General features: G+C 46.6%; 1 protein-coding gene across 4 annotated transcripts in view; it reads right to left on the bottom strand.

Annotated features, from left to right (window-relative positions):
• SRGAP3 (SLIT-ROBO Rho GTPase activating protein 3) overlaps nt 1-12,080 on the bottom strand; it is a 260,329-nt gene that overhangs the window by 26,340 nt on the left and 221,909 nt on the right. For 2 of the 4 annotated variants that reach the window (XM_058288699.2, XM_058288697.2), the window contains exons 12-14: nt 11,607-11,709; nt 6,418-6,478; nt 4,796-4,873 (exon numbers count right to left, since the gene is read on the bottom strand). In XM_058288699.2, coding sequence (XP_058144682.1) covers nt 4,796-4,873; nt 6,418-6,478; nt 11,607-11,709 — 242 coding nt within the window. Of the gene's footprint in view, nt 1-4,795; nt 4,874-6,417; nt 6,479-7,609; nt 7,641-11,606; nt 11,710-12,080 lie in introns of all 4 variants that reach the window. The other 2 variants (XM_058288696.2, XM_058288698.2) reach the window with 1 other exon arrangement.

Genomic DNA, 12,080 nt, shown 5'->3' on the forward strand with positions numbered 1-12,080 from the left:
AAGAGCGTGTCACTGCGAAGGCCTCTGCGCGCCCCAATGTGCTTTCATGCGAATTAGCCCTGTACTAGGGTTTATAGCGTGTGAACTGGAGCTGAGCTCCCACCTGCCCCTCGCTGGCACCCTTGTGTGTGGTGGCCCTGACACTGACTTCCATAGGTCAGCCTCTCCTGTGTCCCCACAGCACGGGGTGAGAATACTGCCCCCTTGAAAGACAGAAAACATAAATAACGGCTCACACTCACATAGCACCTTTCAAGTGAGAAGCCCATCTGCACACATGACCTCTCTCACTCTTCACGACACTGCACGGCACCGAGGAAGGCATTCTCACCTGTTCTCTCCTGCGAGAGCTGAAGCTGCAACAGGTGAAGCTACGTGCCCGTGTTCACACACTCAAAAACAGACACTGGCAGCTCCTACGTCTCAAAATGTCCGGGAGATATTCTTTCTACTACCTGTGGACTTCAAATCTACCTACCTATCATCTACCCATCTAGTTAATCTCCCTCCCTCCCACCTTCCCTCCTTTCCTTCCTTCCCAGAACCTCAGCATTTTGTTTTCATCTTTAAGAAAAATGTCCCCAAGAAATCCCAACATATAAAACAGAGCTGTCTTAGGGGGATTTGGGGTGGGCGGGGGAGTGGAGATCCCAGCCCTCTCTCCTCGGCTTTCCTGTGTCTCCCTGAAGTGACCCTCCAAGTCTCTGAAGAAGACTAAGGAATTTGAAAATGCTGCACTCTACTGGGCTGTTTTCCTATTATTACCACAAATTTACTCTTGTGGCCTCATAATTCAAAAGCACTTGAATTTTTCCCCTCCATTCTGCTATTAGCTCCCATTGTTAAGCATGATTATGACCTTATATACACATATATGCATACACCTATACACATACATCTACACACACTGGTAATTCCTGCCCTTCCTCCCAGAAGGCCATAAAAGAACCAACAGAAAGTTCCTTCCTCCTAACCCAGGACTTTGCTCTTTGCAAGACTAGTTTTTCTGGGTCCAGGAATGAATGGAATTCCAGAGCTCAAGATGAGCAGCGCGGTTTGTAGAAGCGGTGGCTTCCTCCAGAGGAGAATGAGAGTGAAAACTGCAGACAAGCATGGGAGAAAGCTGTGTTCACACTCTGCTAGCTAATATGCTGGGGGAGGAGGAATTGTTACCTAACAGCTTACTCTTGGCCAGACCCACCTGGCACTGCCAAACCCTGCAGCAGGCTCTCCCCAGAGCAGGCTGAGCCTGCAGCGTGTGCTTGGAGGCTCTGGGGGACCTGGGGCGGGACTCAGAGAATGGCAGGAAGCCTGGAGGTGGTCTCTCTCACAAGGGCCAATTCTCAGCGGTCCACCCAAACCCATCCTCAGGCTCCTTGACATGAAAACTCCTCCCTGCACCGCTGGGCTACATCCCTCTTCTTGGGGTAGGAAATAGACCTTAGAACACCAGGTCCAGGGCCTAGAATGGGTCAGACCCTACATGGAGTGACTTTAGCTCCAATCCAAACCTTCTCCTGACCCGCACAGGATGAAAGGGTATTGGTCCTCTGTCCAGCCTCCCCTCCACAGAAGGAGAACACACTAGCAGCTCTAGCATCTTTGAATATAAAAAGTATAAGCACATCAAGAATTTTGTGGTGGGGAGGTATGTTGGGAGGCAGGGTGTGTGACACAGAAAACTGGCCTGGGTGAGCAAGAGCAGAGCCCTGGCTCTCTCTATGGCACGGTGGCTATTTCCTATCTTTTCATTACGCTTTCTCTTTAATTTTGCCAGAAAACTCTAGGAAGGTCTTAAAACTTGAGCAGTGAATTTAAGATTTATTGACAATAACACAATAATTCCAACTGAAACCCTACTTAATCCCATCAGAAGAAAAAGTAAGTGGGTTTAGGAATAATAAGCCAGGATTGGATTTCTAAAATGTTACAGTTTCTCATAAGTCTAAGGAAGAGAGAATTCTGTTCCTTTTGAATGCCCTTTGCAAGGAATCTGTGGAAGAACCTCTGCTCTCCAGAGAGAAAAAATGGGGCCAAGGAAGAATAAGATCCAAATCTCTTTTAACAAGTAGCAAAGGATAGGCACCCTATAGGGATTAGAGGAGTGAAGAAAGGGGAAAAACATAGAACATACTGGTTTGGAGAGAGAGTTCAGTCACCAGCTAGACCACGTGGGAAAGGACAAGTAGGCGGCGGGAAGAGAAGTCCTGGGGAGAGCAGCGAGTGGGCCAGGAAAAGAGAGAAAATGGGGAAAATGCTGGGAGAGGCATCCCTGAGGGCCAGCCAGGTAAGGGAGCCAAGCCCAGAGCACTTGGGGAATGTCAGGAAACAGAAAAGAATAAGTAAAGGCTGGACACTGGCCAGCTCAGACAAGACATAAACAGATTGTTCTATAAAGGACCTACCAGGAACTATTCTTATTTTAGAATAAGACATGCTGTGTGGTCGGCTCAGGTGAGGCAGGAGGACAACGCTGGTGGGAGAATGAGATTCATTTGGAATGATGGGGAGAGGGAGAGGGGCCAGCTCTGTATATGACTCAAAAGAAAAGCAGAGAAGATTTTTTTGCAGCTGAGAATTAGGGTCACATGCTCTGCGCCCAGCTGGGCTCTGCCTGAGGCATCCCAAGGCTTGTTAGGAACAGAGAATTCTTTCAAATTGCACATCGGCCCTGTGAGGCATCCAAGCAAGTGACAGGAGGTGCTGACCTTTGAAAATCACATTCAAGGAGGAAAGAAAGCAGCACTACGGGGTGGGGAAAGGGCCTGGCTGCTGTCATAACAAGGTTACCCACAGAATAGGGGGAAGCAGAGAGACGTGAGGACAGGGCACTCACTGGCTGGAGAAGCTGCAGTGAGTTTACCCAGGAGACTCAAGGCAGGGTCACAATTCCAGACCACAAGGCTCTTCATTTACAAGGAACACAGGAGCACAGCAGTGCTAAGGAGCTGGGGGAAATGAAGAAACAAAACTCTGGATTGGCCAGGGAAGTCAAGAGAAGCTCAAGGACACGGTGAGTGGCCCTTGCATCAGGGCCGCTGATGGGGGATGCCTCCTGCTTTCTGGCCTTCATGCATACTGTTCCCTGGGGCTGGAACAGCCTTTCCCTGCCCCTGCTTCACCTGGCTCTTACTCTAAAGCTCAGTGTAGGCATTTCCTTTCCCAGAAGCCTTCCTGGTTTCACTACACACACACCCCCCATTCTACCTGGTGCTTACTCCATCACTGCACAGGTCATGCTGTCTGGCTGCCAAGCTGTCTCTCCCACTAGCAGTGACTGTGATTTGTTTCTCTTGCACTTCCAGGGTCTATTACTCAGTACAGTGCAGGGCTCATGACATGCTTGTTGAGGGAAGGAATACACAGATGTATAAGGCATGCATAGGAGCTCTGAGCAGGGCAATTTGGGGGCTCTCTGGGTCTAAGTGCCCAAGACCCTGGAGAAAGTCCCAGGACTAAAGCTCCCATATGCCCTAGGAAGCCACCAAGCACCATATCCAGACAAATCCTGCTCCCTGCACCTGGCTCTAAGCCTGAGTGCCCGGGGCCACAGGGGTCCGTGTCTGGGGGCTGGATGGTGACCTCCTGGAGCTGAGAGAATGCAGACCTCCAGGGTGGGATTGGGAGGAAGAGGAGGAGGAGGAGGAGAGTTGCTCAGACGGCAGCCCATCCCCAACACCCCACCCCAGCCGAAGCCCTGTGAAGGGAGGGAAGATTCTATGGCTGGAACCCCCGGGAGACGCCTGCTCAGAGCACAGCTGTAAGAATAAACCTCCCACTCCTAAGGCTGCCAGGAGGATAGCATAAAATAAAGGGTAAGAAGGCTCTCTGTAAATTGTGATATGATGTGCTGCTAGGAAATGGGTTTGGGTTTGGGGTCCTCAAAGCAGACTCAATATTGGAATCACTCAGAAAAAAGGCAGTAAATCAGCCAAGAAGGAGTTGACTGTGGAGGTAGGACCTTTGCAAAATGCTGGGAAACTGGAGGCAGAGATATCACTTGCAATGCCTGACCAAGAACTTTTCTTTCCTCCCTGGGATAAGGATATGGTCTTGCTAAAACTATGTTTGGTTCAAGAATCAGGAAATGTGATGTTTGAAAATATTCCCTTGAATGGAAATACATGGATTTCTAGATTCACTGCCATGGTAAGATAGGTCAAAGTATAAAAAGGCAGTGGTGTTGTGAGAATTGAGTTTTTCCTGACCCAGTGTGTCCTCACTTTCTGGGGACACTGTCACTGCTCCCAGCAGAGACTCTGAGGCCAAGAAGGGCGACCCCACAGTGGGAACGAGGTAATCTCTCCCTGGGCTGTATGTGATATGTCTGGGCTCCTTCTGTCAATGTGTAGCCTGCCAAAAACACTGCACGAAAAAGTAAGAATTAGGATATTCCAAAAAACATTCATTGTATTTGTATTCTTCTCACTTTTCTAAAATACAGTACCCTTTACGGGCTCACCTCAATATTCCAGAGTTCTTTACAGGCCCTTTCCCAGCAACCACTGCAGACCCTAAGAGTGCTATACTGATAAATGTTTAACAGCCAGCTTTCCAGGGGAGGAAATAAAAAGATGTTAGCACTTGCCAGTTTCTGTGGTATCAATGGTCCCACCATGGCTGATTTCAGATTCCTGAGGTGAAGTCACTGATGGTGAAACTGGGAACAGATGACCATAATGGGCTCCCACAAGCTGATGCAAACCAGTTCCAGCACACCTCTGGCCTGAGACAGGTGTAACACCCACCCTGGTCTCCTCTGGCCACAAGCCTGAGATGGTCACTCTGCACCTACCTCTCTCAAAGGAATTTTTGATGTCATTGACTTCAACCTGCGATCCTGGCACTCTGAAAATCCCCTGCTGCTGGAGTCCTAAAAACAAAACAAAAGAAAGCACAGAAAATGCCATGAGGCCTTGAGGTCATGCTTTCCTCTTTGCGCTCCTGCTTGGCTCTCTTCTATGACAGTCTTTCCCCATGAAGGTCTCCTGGCAGAAGCTCAAGATAATGGCTTTTGCTGGTCCCACTACTAAGACATACCCTGTCCTCATCTGCCTGTGACCTCCTAACTGGACGTGGAGGAAATGGCCACAAGAGGTTTATGTCAACAGCGGGCAAGAGGCTAACTACCAGTTTTAACCACTGGGTAGCGCAAAGAATGGGCTTGACGCACTCTGCCTATTGAGTTCTTGGGCTGCACGGGCACCAAGTAGCTTGGGCTGAGAATACAAATGCCATGAAGATTATCAGTAACAGTCCCTTAACTGCACCCTCCCCTGACACTGCCCTGGATACAAGGAGGTTGGGGGACATTCGAGTTTTTCTTTTTAAATCTCATTTTTTCTACATGTTTCTACAGGGCCATAACAAAGATGAGCCCCTGATGCCTGTTGTCACAGCACCTATAGGATTGAAGGAATTAAAGGGCCACCTCATAGTCAGTGGGAACTTATGGGAGAGACTGGTCCTTTCCATGTAACTCAGTTTTCCATATCAAACAATTCTCCATATTATAATTTAGGAAAGTGTTTACCTTTAATAGGCAGGGTATTGTCAAAATTTGGTTTGTACATAGTATGTGTACATTGTTCATTTCTTCCATTAACCAATACTGAATTTCTACTCTACATCTCCAACCTCATCATCCTGGCTCCTTCCTGTCCACCCATGCTGGCTTACTTTCCCATATTAGGCCTTTACACTGGCCATTCTCTCCATCTGCAATGCATGGCTGGCTCCAGCAGCACCCCCTCAGAGAGGTCATGCTTCATCACCTTAGTCAAAGCAGCCCACCCACCCCCCCCTAGCCATTTTAATTATTTTCATGGCATTATCACTAGGTGAAAATATTTCTCTGCTTATTTATTTCCTTTTCCTTCTAGCAAGCTATATAGGGCAGGCAACTTACCTTCTTGTTCACACCTATATACTCCCATTGTCTAAAATCGTGCCTGGTATGCACTCAATAAACGTATTTTGGGAGAAAAGAATAAATGAATAGATGGAAGCACAAGTTAAGTGCTGGAAATGCCATGGTTAGCAAATACCAGACATTGTATTTATTTACAGAGCTTATAATATAGTAGTATGAATTGAGTTTTTGACCAAATATATTCATTATTAAAAATGCAGAGCTCTGGGGTTCAGTGGGGGCTAGGAAGGAACTAAACTGGCTCCCCATCCACACCCTCCCCACCTCTCAGTTTTCCTAGTTCCTGGGTCCTCTCACCACCCACTCCCAACCCCATGACACACTGTGGTTCAACATTCAGCAGTCTGTTCCACAGAGCATTTTCCCCTCGGAAGCAGCTCAGTGACAGGGAGCCTTCCAAGATGAATTAGATCTCATTTCCCCAGAGAATAGCACAGAAACTGTTCTGGAGATAGCTGAAAACATTGGCCCTAGCCAGAGCTTACCATACAAATTGATGTATCGGATGCAACTCTCAACTACAAGTGGTATAGCTTGTCCTGAATCCTTAAGGGAAAAAAAATTGTGAGTTGTATTGGGCTTGACAACCACCGCATTGCACATACAGATTATAAATTCAGGTCAAAATATTAGTACCATCAAATCAGTAAGAAAACAAGCAAGGAAATGCTAATCCTAAAGTGTCCAGGAACAGTTAAAATAGAAAATTATCAGTTATGTGCAGGAAAAAGCATAGCTATGATATTTTAAAAGAAATGCTCTGTCATGTTACCCCACTGGAAAGGTATCTGGACTCGGGAGGTCTGACGGGAATATCTGGAGCAAAAGGATAAGAAATTCACCACATGGTGGGCCTCCCTCAGTTCTTTGGAAGGGGCTGGAGTCTGGTCTTCACACTCCACTTGGCTCCAACTCAACACGGTTCTCTCAAGGCTCAGGAATACAGAGGCAAGCCTGAGGTCCCATCTTATTATTACATACCTGGGTCCCCACTGAAGGAGAACAGGCCACCAGAGAAGCAAGCCTAGCCCCTAGGGGTGCCTTTGAGCTCTAAGAAGGGAGACTAGTACTCGTGATGCTACAACTGAAACATGCAAATGGATACCTGGTTTAGTAGTCAACACATTTAAAGAAAAATTCAAGAAGACTTAATGTCAGCCATTTGACCATCTAGTGTTCAACCTTAGTGGAAAAAAAAAGCTGAGAAAGATACAATTCTGAGAAAGATGCAGTTCTAAACATATCTTCCTGGGATGTGAAAGTATTTCCAATTCTTTCTTCTTAAACTGGCCTTCAACCATAAAGGGTTAGGCAAGGAGCAATGTTCTTTTGGATTCTATGATTGATTGGCCTCTCTGTTATTCAGGGTCCCTGAGAGAGGGTAGCATATTTTTTTAAGTTTTCTAAAGAAGGGACCAAATTTTATTACTAGCCCCTTAGAAGGTGAGGGAACAATAAGGCCCACTCAATACACTCATGAAAGGAACAGAGATCACTGTGAATTGGGCCACTTGCTTCGTTCCTCCACACCCGCACTGTGAACTCTTTTCTCTGATCAGGGAGAGGACAAGAATATGGACCCACTGGAAAAGGCGAAGTGGGCTCTGTTTCGGAAATCAGTACTAAAGGCAGGTTCCATCCAGCTGAATGGGACCAACGGGCCTTTCTAGTAAATACCTGGTTCCTGGTTCGAGCATTTCTTCTTCCTCTGATAACAAAAAATAAACAGGCAGCAGAGCAGGAGAAAAAGAAAAGATTATGCAGGAATAAGATCAGTTAGAATAAGCAGATCCTTCAGAGTCCGTGAACGCCGAAATGCAATGGCAGCCAGCAAAGGTCCTGGGGCGTATGCTGAAGAGCCTGCCCACGGGGAGGGCCAACCCCAGCCTCAGTGCCTCCCGGGGGATCTGCCTCCAGCCAGCCTTCCAATATGGCCGCCTCAGTCAACATGGCTGCCTCAGCCTCCCTCCCAAGTTGACCCATGAGCCTCTTTCTGTCCTTGTCAAGTGCAGGAACTATGTGTGCAGAATCCATTCCTCATTCCCATGTCTAGCTTCTCAACACAAGGGAATATTCATTCATGAACGGGCAAGAGTTTACCTTAAAACTCCTTCAAGTAACCCAGCCCACAAAAAAGAAAGAAACACACCTTTCTGCATCTATCTTAATGCTGTCACTGGAATTCAGCTCAGAAGACCTTGTTCTATATCTGACTGGGGTCCAGCATGTTTTTACCTGATTCCAACTTCCAAAAAGCTTCCCATATTTCCCTACTAAACAACTCAGTAGCTGTTCCTGGATATCTGTCCTTTTTTGCTCTTCTTCCTACTTTCCTACTTCACAGGGAACCCCAAAGCTGAGTCAGGCCTGAGGTGAGCACATCAGTAGAGTAAAAACACCTTTGTAATCTTGGGGGCCAGAACAGAACCTGTGATTTCACTAAAGGCACTGAAGATGCCCATTTTCTAGGATGGGGAGCAGTGCCTGCTCTCTCCCCCGACATGTGCAGAGGGTCAGGCTCCAGGTTACGTGCTCCCTGAAGAGGCTGAGGTAAGAAATGGGAGGCTTGTGCCTGCTGGTGAGTATCATCTATCCAGATTCTGGTATCTCTTTGACAGGAATTAGCTATTAACTGATACGCTGGCTAAACCTACCTGAATCCTGGAAATGAGCAAACAGTCTAATCAAATGGGGCTCTGTGAGCAATATCCTAAAGGCTAAAGATAATAACAAGTCAAGCTAATACAAACATAGAACTTACTAAACTCTAGAAATGTGATATGTATTAACTCATTTAATCCTAACAAACTCACAATGTAGGTAATTATGATTCTCATTTTACAGAAATAAGGTGGGGATTCTCCCTTCCCCTAGAGCTAAATCTCCAAGACTTCAAAATATATTTGTATAACAAAAAATGGATTTCCTTCTGTCTGAGAGGAGAAAAAAAAACCAATAATTTTGAAAGAGGTCACTCAAGGTAGGGTCCTAGACATTCATAAAACTAAAATCCAACACCATTTATCCATCATGACCAATTTGGGGGGCAGTGATGACTTTTTACTGGGAAACGTTTCACAGGTGTGGCATCTCAAAGCTGTGGATTCTTAGTTCATTCGGAACAACCTTCCAGATGGCATGCAAATCATAACAGAAGCTTGAATTCTCTTAAATTCCATTTGCAATAGTTGAAGGGTTGAAAATATCCTATTGCCTTTTCATTCTCTGAAAGTTAATCCTTGAGGGTGAGAACCATGCTGTATGTGACTTTGTCTCCCTGCTGTCTGGCTTATAGCAGGAATGCAGGATGAGTTTGTTGAATGTCATGGAGAGTGGGTGCTGTAAGTACACTGTGACTATAAAGAAATGCAATAGTGTTTAACAAGTATACCAATTTTTTTTCAGTCATACGAATATCATTCCTCCAACTAGTCCCTGTGGGAGACTGCACTTATTCCAGCAATGCTACCACTGATTCCAGTGCTCCCAGGGCCCTCTCTGGGGACTCATGAAAAGCCAGTTGACCAGCCCCACTGTAGCTGGTGCCTAGTCCTCTTGCCATTTGGTGCTGCACTTCCAATGATGCTGCAAAGCTGAGCTTCAAATGACCTTAACCCTTTCAAAAGACCAAGGCGTCCATTCTAATATGAAGCTTTGGCACCACTGATAAAGACCTTGCTAAAGGCTCTGAAGAAGACGTACCAAAACAGTTGCAGCAATGGCTGTGTGTTTAGAATAAGAATGTGGCTGCCCAAGTAGACTACCTCAAAGGGGCCAACACTCATGGCTGAAGAAGTTCTGATGTGTTTGTCAGGAGGCATAAAGTCAGATTACTTTATAGCCATACATTATATGTAGAACGTCTTTGCGAAAAGGATATCAAATTCAACAGAACTCCTAATTTCCAAATATTGTCAGAGAAGAGTCAGATTCTTCTGAGGGTCCTGACTGCTCACCCATTTCCAGAGAACTAAGCAAACTGGGGCAGGTGACCTGTCTGAGTCTTTGTTCAGTCTGTTCCTCATTCCCAGGATTCCGTCTGTCCTACTCCTCTCTTTATTCCTAGCCTGCTTTCAAGGTCTCACAAGAAGCCCCCTGTCCTTTGGTGCTCACAAGCTCTTCTTGCTCCGAACTCTCACAGAACTTGCTGCCACGTGGATAACTCACCAAGTGCTTGTCCTGAATCGCCTCACACTTTAAGTTTCTCTTTTTCTCAGTTCCTTGAGGGCAGGAAGAGTAACTAATACGACTTTCTGGCCCCCCTCTGACGGATGGAGAAAGGTTCTTCCAGGGGCAAGGGTGAATGAGTAGAACATCTTTGAGGAAAGGGGAGGATGAAGAAAAAGCACTCTTTTCACACAGCCCCATCCTGTGTCATCTGCTGATGGCAAACTGCTTACTCTGAGTCATCCAAACATTATCCCTTTCCTGATGCGCCCAAAGGGACCCCTCCTTTTGGGCAACTTCCATGCTTTACCCCCTTGATGTCTCCTGCCCCACACAATCCCAATTTGTGCCTTCCTGTCCCTCTTCTCCTTCCCTACCCTTTTCCTTCTGCAGAACTCAGCTCACAAGTAAAGACAGTCCTGGGACTGGGACTGGTCCTGACTGCCCTCTCCCATTCCTGAGGCAGATCCCCATCTCCCCTCCCTCCCCAGCAAGCCCAGTGCTGCACCCTGTCTGAGGACATGGGATAGAGAGCTGGAGCAGGGTAAGCTCCACAACTCCAAAACCATCAGCGAAGCCCAAAAGCCTTAACTTTTCTCCTGATAGATTCCAGTCTTGTTTTTTGCAGAAAGTGTCTTCATTGGGATGGTGGTGGGCTCTCAACTAACTAGCAGATATTTTTCTCTCTTCTCCTGCCAAATGATGTTAAGATCCTCTTCTCTTCCTCATGCTCCCTCCCCACAAGCTGCCCTTTCCAGTTCTACCACCATCTTAATTTGCCTTGAGTCATTATATCTGGGATGGCTTTATTCTATATACTTTTGCTTCAAGGAAGAAAGAAATGAGAAACTCAAGTAGGTGAAACTCTTTAATTTTTAGTTTAAAGTGTGAAGGGTTAACCTGGAATTCTACCTCAACTCTTTTCCCTTCCCCCACACCACCTAACAAGAAGCAAAACTAGGTGGGAGGGTTTTCTCTCATAAACATTGTGTTTCTTTTGCTGGTCTAGGCTCAACTAAAAAATAACAACAAAAACACATCACTTGTATAAAAACATACCATTATCTGCAGGGATTTTCTTTGTGCTGCTTTCCATCTCCTCTTGGGAAAGGTGGGTATTAGTTAGTAAAGGGGTTCTCTAACTGTGCCTCACACGTTTGGACTGCACTTCAAAGGTTAAGAAACATCTAGCCAGGGCAGCTGCACCACCATTTCTACCCCACTTGAGCTCCACTGGGCTTCATTACAGTCTTTTCCCTCCCCAAGGTCTGGGAACCACGGGAAGGCACTTTAGGAGCAACTGGTCAGAGGCAAAAGCAGCTCTGATGAGAAGTCCTCATGGAAGCTAAGAGCAGGCTGCAGCCAGGAGCTAGGGTGCAAGAGGGCCGGGCCGAGAGGGTAGACTGTAAATTCCAGGTCAGGGATGGGCTTTCAGGGCGAGGAGGGTGGAGAAAGGCTGCCATTACATTGGGCACATTCGCGGACTCTAGGGCTCCCCAGCAAGTACCTTAATGAATGCTTCCATACTGCCGTTAAAGAGTTTATGGCTATATACTGATAGAGGCCTAGGTCTCCTCATTTTCTGTGGTTTAGGGGGAAGACAGGGGGGCCTAGGGGAAAATGGAACAAAAGAAATCAAGAAAACAACCAACACAAACATACAACTTGGGAAAGACGTTCTTCAAACCCACAACTGGAAGGGAACATAAAATGCAAATGGAAGCCCTTGAACCCCCAGCACAATGGTTTCCAATGCTCCATCTGAAGCCTTTGGATGTTTAAAGGGATCTTAATTTACCCACAGTGTCAAGCAGAAGCATTGTCATATAACACGAATGCATTCTAAGTGATAGGGGGAAACAGAAAGCATCTAAGAAACCACCGAAACTCCAATCAGAAGCTGTTATCCCGCAAAGCTGACCAGATGGAGGGGGAGTGAGGGACAAGAGATTTAACTGGTAGCCCGAGAAAGCAAGAGACT

This window comes from Dasypus novemcinctus, chromosome 26 (genome assembly GCF_030445035.2).
Source record: "Dasypus novemcinctus isolate mDasNov1 chromosome 26, mDasNov1.1.hap2, whole genome shotgun sequence".
Classification (NCBI taxonomy): domain Eukaryota; kingdom Metazoa; phylum Chordata; class Mammalia; order Cingulata; family Dasypodidae; genus Dasypus; species Dasypus novemcinctus.